The sequence below is a fragment of the Grammomys surdaster genome, unplaced genomic scaffold (genome assembly GCF_004785775.1).
Source record: "Grammomys surdaster isolate TR1022 unplaced genomic scaffold, NIH_TR_1.0 339, whole genome shotgun sequence".
NCBI lineage: Eukaryota > Metazoa > Chordata > Mammalia > Rodentia > Muridae > Grammomys > Grammomys surdaster.
Window position 1 is genome coordinate 840,464 of NW_021604758.1, and position 8,169 is coordinate 848,632.

The following is an 8,169-nucleotide window of genomic DNA, read 5'->3' on the forward strand; positions in this document are numbered from 1 at the left end:
CCTCTGAAACTCTCATTTCCTGTGCCTGCACCAGGACTTTTGGCATCACCCTGAGAGAAGTCTAGGTCTAGACAACCACTGAGGTTACAGAGTCCTCACACTGCTAAGATCCAGCTGGCTCTGTCTTCCAAATCTCAAGAGATAAAGTATCTTTCTCATTTTTTTGGCGGGGGTTGGATTGTTTGAGGTAGAATCTCACTATATAAACAGGATGACTTCAAAGTTGAGATCTTTCTGCCTCAGCATCCCCAAATATGGGGACTCCAAGCATGTATTTTTTGTTGTTTTTCGAGACAGGGTTTCTCTGTGTAGCCCTGGCTGTCCTGGAACTCACTCTGTAGACCAGGCTGGCCTCGGACTCAGAAATCCGCCTGCCTCTGCCTCCCAAGTACTGGGATTAAAAGCATGTGCCACCACTGTCCAGCAGGTTCCTGATCTATCAATAAAGATGCCATGGGCCAATTACTAGGCAGAAAGAATAGGCAGGACTCCTGGGTCCTTCTGCCATGCTTGGGAGGGAGAAAAGTCAAGCAGCCATGTGAGATCTTGGGCAGAGGTTGGAAAGGCTGAGCTGGGACTGATGGTGGCTGAGCAACTGAAGTTGATTTGGGGAGCTGAGTTGGGAGTTCTTGGAAGGGCATACTAGCCGAGGTAGACTGAGAGCACCCTCAATTGTGCCAATAAAGGTAAGATGAAATAGAGCAACTGTATGAGTCTGTGTTTTTTCTTTATGGATCCATTATTCTCTAGGCAAGGGCTGGTAGCGCAGTCCTTTCCCAGAGTTTTTGTTAGGGTAGCAAAAGCTACACGCAACATGACACAGAGCCAAAGTGGAAGGCGAGAATCCACTATTAATTTAAGAATTCTCGGATGGATGACACACACGCAGTGATAAAGGTCTAAAAAAGAGGGGAGAATTGGCTTCTCAGAGAGCAGAGCAGAGCAATTCATGTGGCTACACACGCATGGGGCTGGGGTCAGAGAAACTTGAACAAAGAAACACAGGGAGAGCCTCAGCTTAGAGATGCTGGGATCCCCTGCTGTGCAAAGAGACAGGCTGGCTGCTCTGAGGCAGAGAGCCAGACAGTATTACCTGCCTGCTTCCTACAAGCAGGTAATTAAAGGACAGACTTTTAAATTTTGATTTAATTGTTTTTGGTTTTTTGTTTGTTTTTGTTTGTTTGTTTGTTTGTTGTTTTTGTTTTTGTTTTCTCGAGACAGGGTTTCTCTGTGTAGCCCTGGCTATCCTGGAGCTCACTCTGTTGACCAGGCTAGCCTCGAACTCAGAAATCCGCCTGCCTCTGCCTCCCAAGTGCTGGGATTAAAGGCGTGCGCCACCACCGCCCGGCTTAATTGTTTTTAAGAATGGAAGGGCATACAGATGTTGGAGCCGCCACATGGGGATGTCTTCCTTCTGTTCAGGGCTGATACAAAGAGTTTAAGATGACAGACACAGCAAATATTAAGCCCCACAGAAGAGCGGAGTCAGGGAGATTGAATGAAAAAATGGTTTAGAGATTTGAAAAAGTCTTGCTAGGACAGTTTCTCGGGATCTTTGAACATGGTCTACTCATTTATGAGTTTTCTTTGCCTGGTAGGACAAAAAATAGGGCCTGGAAATAAGCTTAAACAGTAAGTAGACATTGGCAGTAAAATATTGAGACATTAGATCTTAAAAACATTAGATTGAAGGCAGGGGATAGGTTGCCTAGCCTATCTCAGACAGTAGAAACTTAGGCCTTGAGAATTACACAGAGGGCCTGGAGATAGGCTCGCACAGTAAGTAGACAGAGATAGTAAATAATTTAATATCTCATGAAGGTCAAGGCTGAAGACAGTAGAAATACTGTCTCGTCGGTTAATATTTGTTTAAAGTGCTTTATGTGCTTTGATTTGTTTTAGTTATCAAAATGAATGTGGTTCTGAATTTGGTAGTGGCACTATTAGGAGGTGTGGCCCTGGAGAAAGCGTGTCACTGGGGGTGGGCTTTGCAGTTTCAGATGGCCAAGCCAGGCCCATTATCACTCTCTCTTCCTGCTGCCTGCTGCCTTGGATACAGAAATGTCAGTTACTTCCCAGCACCATGTCTACCTGCATGCCACCACACTTCCTGCAGTGACAACGATGGGCTGAATCTCCGAACTGTAAGCCAGTCTCAATGAAATGTTTTTCTTTGTGAGAGTTGCTATAGTAAGCTGGGTGGTAGTGGCAGTGTACACCTTTAATCTCAGCACCTGGGGGACAGAAGTAGACAAATCTCTGAGTTTGAGGCCAGCCTGGTCTATAGAATGAGTTCTAGGACAGCCAAGGTGTGGTAGTTTGAATATAATTTGGCTCCATAGACCCATAAGGTACTGTTAGAAGGTATGGCCTTATTGGAGTAGGTGTGGCCTTGCTGGAGGAAGTGTGTCATTGTGGGGATGGGCTTTAAGTTTTCATATTCTCAAGCTACACCCAGTGTGGTACACAGTCTCCTGTTGTTGCCTGCGGATCAAGATGTAGAACTCTCAGCTCCTTCTCCAGCACCATGTCTGCCTGCAGGCTATTCTGGTTTCTACCATGACAAGAATGAACTAAACCTCTGAAACTGTAAGCCAGCCACAATTAAATGTTTTTATAAAAGTTGTCATGGTCATGATGTCTCTTCACAACAACAAAAACCCTAACTAAGACAGGGTGATACCCAGGGCCTTGTACAAAGGTTTTATCACTGGGCTACACCACCAGCCCTGGAGGGGTTTTTTTGGTTTATTTATTTCACTTTGAGACAATCTTTTATGTTGCCCAGTATGATATTTTGAATGAGAATGGCTCCCATAGACTCCTTTTTTTTTTTTTTTTTTTTTTTCTCGAGACAGGGTTTCTCTGTGTAGTCCTGGCTGTCCTGGAACTCACTCTGTAGACCAGGCTGGCCTCGAACTCAGAAATCCGCCTGCGTCTCCCTCCCAAGTGCTGGGATTAAAGGCGTGCGCCACCACTGCCCGGCCTCCCATAGACTCCTCTGTTTGAAAACTTGATCTCCAGTTGATGGAACATTTTGGAAAGAGTTAATAAGTGTAGCCTTGTTGGAGGAGGTGTGTCACTGGGCATGGACTTTGAGGATTCAAAACCTCACACCATTCCTAGTCTCCTCTCCCTCCATCTCTCCCTCTGTTTCTCTTTCTCTTTCTGTGCTTTCTGCCTTATGCTTAGGGATCAGAAGGTGAGCTCTCAGCTCGTGGTCCACCCTCTCCCTGCCTGCCTGATGGTCTCCCTACTAAGACGGTCATGGGCTCACCCTCCAAAACTGTCCAATCAACTGTTGGTCTTGGTCATGGTGTTTTGTCCTAGCAATAGAAAAACAACTAAGACACTCAGGCCTTGAACATGACATGTAGCTGAGGGTGACCTTGAACTCCCTATCTTCCTGTTTCTACTCCCTAGGTACTGAAATCACAGATATGAACCAATAGGCCCCATACATGTGCTGGGATCAAACCCAGGGCCTTGCACATGGTAGGTAAACTCTCAACTGAGCTATATCTTCTGTTTATATTATTTGTGGGTTGTCTGTGGGTTGTGTTTTGTGTTTTGATACAGGGTCCCTCTATAAGCCAGGTTGGTTCTCAACTCATTTGACGGCCTCAAGTTTGTGCCCATCCCCCTGCTTCAGTTTCCCTTGTGCTGGGAACATTATGGTACAGTATAGGTATGTACTGCTATTACTGGCAATAGTCCTTGTTGTTGTTGTTGTTATTGAGACAGGGTTTCTATCTGTAGACCTGGCTGTCCTAGAACTCACTATATAGATCTAGCTGATCTCACTGAGATCGACCTGCCTCACTTATGTAGATTAGAGGTCTAGATCGCCACTGCCTGCTCCCTCTCCTCACTTTAACAAGGCTTCTGGATAATTTGAATGCACATGGTCTAAGAACTACGACTGTCTAAGTAACAGCCATCATTACTCTTATTATCACGAATATGCACTAACAGTTACTACTAACCGGAAGGCTGTGAATTTGTAAGCATCACCTCATCTGATTTTCTCCATCCCCACAAAGGAACAAATGGGTATGAAACCCATCTTACAGATGGATAAAACTGAGGTCGTTTTAGGAAAATCACTTGTGGATTCACCCAGGTAGAGGGTGTTAACATCATTTCTGAAACTCAGTTCCAAGGCCCAAGATAAAGGATGATGGGGACCATCTAAAAGGGCCTCTACTTAGGTGATCAGCAAAAAAAAAAAAAAAAAAAAAAAAAAACAACAAAAAAAACAAGTTTCTAACAGTCTTGGAAATATGGGCACACAAGGAACCTTTTACACCAGCAGGGAGGGACAAAGCTTGCAAAGTGGGTACACTCATTCTTCTCTCTCCAGAAGGGACCCTCCCAATCCCATTTCCTACAAGCAAGTGGGCAGGGACTGTGGAGGGTTGCTCACCTGTGGTCCTGGAGACCGTTAGTGACAGCGAAGAGAGGTCACTGGAACCTGTGAGACGAGACCTGGATCAACAAACAATGCAGGACCAGAGACTCTGACAAGCCGGATCCTCTCTCAGGCTTGGTCCTTTGAATAAAGTCCCTCCTTACCGAGGTTAGGTGAGGCCAGGTTTTTCCTAACTCTTGACAAAGTTCTGGCTTTTCGTTTCTGCCCTTGACCCTGACAATCACCACTCAATACCTGCTACTTTCCCCATTAAGGTGGGGCTTGGAGGACTCCTGATGCCTTAGGAAAACCCCATCTCCTTTCTTCACTCAGGGCGAAATCCGAGCCCCAATACTTTGTCACTGGAGAACTTTCCTTTCATCTCACTACAGGCCCCGCCCCTTTCAGTCCCAGCGTCAGGCCCCGCCCTTCGTTTTCTGAACAGGCCCTGCCCCTTCCCTAGGCATGTAACCACGCCCCGCTCCTTCTCCCGCCCCCACCCCAGGGTAAGTCCCGCCCACTCACTGAACCACACACCTCTTCTTGCTCTCGGAGCCTGACCCCGCCCTAATTTCCTGTCAAGCACAGTCCTGGATCCGCCTCCTCGAGGTCAGGCGCCGCTCCTCTTTAAATCTTGAAACTGCGCCCCCGCCTCTTTCTTCGCCTTTAGGCCTTGCGGGAGGAGGGTCTCCCTTGTTTGGAGAGTATAAAGCCACTTCCTCGAATTAGGCTCCGCCCCTATTTCTTAGAGCAGCCTCACCCACTCTAAACCAGAAGCCTCCTCTAGGAGTTTGCCCCGCCCCTATGCATGTCCGGCTCCTCCCCTTCAGAGTTACGCCCCACCCCTCCTCTCCATTGCAGCCGGGCCCGCCCCCTTCTTTGCCTCAGGCTCAGGCCCCGCCCCCTTCTCACTCCTTAGCGGGACAGCTAGCTTGTATCTCCCCGGCAGGACCCTTTACCATCCTCTACCTTCTGCCTCGTCCCTCACGCAGTGTCCCCGTCACCCTCGTACTCTCCGCACCGAAGTGCGAATCCTGCGGGAACCCACAGATGACTCCGAGCGCCCCGAACTCTCCCAGCCCGAGCCCCGCCCCAAAGGTTCCACTCTGCTTACCCAAGGCCCCTAGCTCGGGCGCGGACTCTCTGGCAGCGCGGCGACTCGGCATGGCCCGGCCCGTAGGGACAGACAGCCCGAAGGCCAGCTCAGGGCGAAGCGCGCACGAGGGCAAGCCAGGCAGCCGGACAGCCCGGTCTGCTGGGACGATCACCGGCCGGGCGAGCGGCGCAAGGCTAGGGCCGAAGGCCGGGCTGGACGCACGGCGCCCGGGGCTGCGGGGGGCGCCGGGCCGAGCGGGCGGCGGGCGGGGGCGGGGCGGCGGAATTCCCCGGCGCCGCCGGCCTGCGCACCCATTGGCTCGCACCCCCTCCGTGACGTCACGTCAAAGGGAATGGGAAAACCCCCGCTGCTCACGTGACTGCGGGGGCCGGGCCGGCCGGGAAGAGAAGGCTTGGCACCGTGCAGGGTCCGGGTGCGAGTCGCTGCCCATTGCACTGGCCAAGACCACTGAGGTCTGTCCGGGTCCACTCGCGCCCTACCCACAGAACAAGCAGAGAAACGGGCACTCCTTTTCCCCTACTAGGGCTTGAACCTGCTATCTTTCAGGCTGGCAAATGAAGGCAGGAGCGGGAAGTCAGCAGCCATTGATAATTTGATGTAAAATTTAGATAGGGTCTCATCTTACCCAGACTGATGACCTTGAACTGCAGATCTTTTTGTCCTCACGGATCCTTCAGATTCGTCCCTCCAGAGCTGAGACGACAGGCATGAACCCCTACCTCGTACTGAGTATTGAAAACAGGGCTTCATGCGTGTTAGGCAAACACTCTTGATGACATATGACACCTATGAAAACCTGCATGTTCCATTCCACTTCTCTCATCGAATGTGCGATCAATGATTCAAGCAACCTACGCATAATTAAGCACTTGCTGTATGCTGCAGCCGGTAACGAAAACTGGAGCACAGCATTCCTAAAACCAGGCCCACTGCTTGCTCCGGAAGCAGAAAGCTACCTTGAATGGAGTGGCACCAGTAGCTACTGCCACACAGCAAAGCAGAGAGCGTTGATGTTTTGGTTTTGCTATGTAGCTCTGGCTGGAGTTGAACTCATGACAATCCATCTGCCTCAGTCTTCCAAGTGCTGGAGATCGCAGGCACCTACCATCATGCCCAGCTTAGAGCACACTTTTTTTTTTTTTTGGTTTTTCGAGACAGGGTTTCTCTGTATAGCCCGGGCTGTCCTGGAACTCACTCTGTAGACCAGGCTGGCCTCGAACTCAGAAATCCGCCTGCCTCTGCCTCCCGAGTGCTGGGATTAAAGGCGTGCGCCACCACCGCCCGGCGAGCACACTTTTTCTTACAGTGAAAGCCATTAGGCTCAGACCTTGAGCATCAAATGGTCTTAATTTTCAAATGTGTCGTCGTACATAAACAACCAAGGACCAGAAACAGGGGTGTGGCTGTTTATTAGAGCTTAATTTGATAAATATGGAAATGAGAATATCATGTGACTTTCACACTGTACCATATATTCTTTTTCATTTTGGACCAGATAAGTGCCAGTGTAGTAAGCAAGTCCAAGGATGGCCATCTTCCATAGGATAAGGCTCCTCATCAGGCTTACCAGCCACACACACACACACACACACACACACACACCAATCACTGCCTTCCTTTAGATTTTCCAACTGTAGGTCTGAGGGTGTGGCTTTTGATAGACTGCTTGTCTAGCATGTATGAGAATCTAGATTGTATTCTCAGTGGCACGCAAAGATACTGTAGCCATGATCTGCCTGTTCTGGAGAGGCAGAGGCAGGAGATTCACTGACAAGTAGTGAGTTCCACTACACAGCAGGTCCTTGTCTCAATACAAGCAAACAAAACAAAAAAAGAGGGGGAAACAAGAAAAAAAAATGAGGGCTGGAGGTAGAGCACCTGTCAGCATGTTAAGAGGACCTGGGTTGATTGTCTGGATCTGAGACAGGACTGTGAATTTAAAAGCAAATCTGAGAGCCAGGCATGTTGGTTCACAACTTCAACACTTAAAAGAAGCAGGTAGTCACCATGAGTTCTAGGCCACTTTGAACTACTTATAGGAAGACACTGCCTCAAAAGAAAAGCAGTCTTTGTGATGGTTTGTATACATGCTTGGCCCAGGGAGTGGCACTATTAGGAGATGTGGCCTTGTTGGAATAGGTGTGGTCTTGCTTGAGTCCTGTATCACTGTGGGCTTGGGCTTTAACACACTAGTCCTAGCTGCCTGGAAGCCAGTCTTCCACTAGCAGCCTCCAGATGAAGATGTAGAACTCTTAAGTTCTGCCTGCACAATTCCTACCTAGATGCTGCCATGCTCCTGCCTTGATGATAATGGACTGAACCTTTGAACCTGTAAGCCAGCCCTAATTAAATGTCTTTTATAAGACTTGCCTTGGTCATAGTGTCTGTTCACAGCAGTAAAACCCCCTAAGACAGTCTCTTTCAAAAGAATTGTCACTTGAAGATCCTGAATCAGATTTCCTGTGTTCAAATCCTAGGTTTTCTGGACAGTTATGCAACCCTAGGCAACTAATATCACCAATCTGGGCTTTAGTTTCCCCTAACAGGAATGGCTTTGAGGATTCAAGGAGATGGTATAGTTGACTCTTGCCATAGTTCTTCCATGCACCTGCACTATTCAAACTACTAAATACTTGTTAGG

General features: G+C 48.8%; 1 protein-coding gene across 5 annotated transcripts in view; it reads right to left on the bottom strand.

Annotated features, from left to right (window-relative positions):
- Relb (RELB proto-oncogene, NF-kB subunit) overlaps window positions 1-5,768 on the bottom strand; it is a 27,115-nt gene extending 21,347 nt beyond the window's left edge. For 2 of the 5 annotated variants that reach the window (XM_028778643.1, XM_028778642.1), the window contains exons 1-2: window positions 5,526-5,768; window positions 4,427-4,474 (exon numbers count right to left, since the gene is read on the bottom strand). In XM_028778643.1, the coding sequence (XP_028634476.1) occupies window positions 4,427-4,474; window positions 5,526-5,577 (100 nt within the window). In that variant the 5' untranslated portion in view covers window positions 5,578-5,768. Of the gene's footprint in view, window positions 1-2,091; window positions 2,169-4,426; window positions 4,475-4,666; window positions 4,752-5,525 lie in introns of those variants that run through there. The other 3 variants (XM_028778645.1, XM_028778644.1, XM_028778647.1) reach the window with 2 other exon arrangements.
- Between the last annotated feature and the right edge of the window lie 2,401 nt (window positions 5,769-8,169).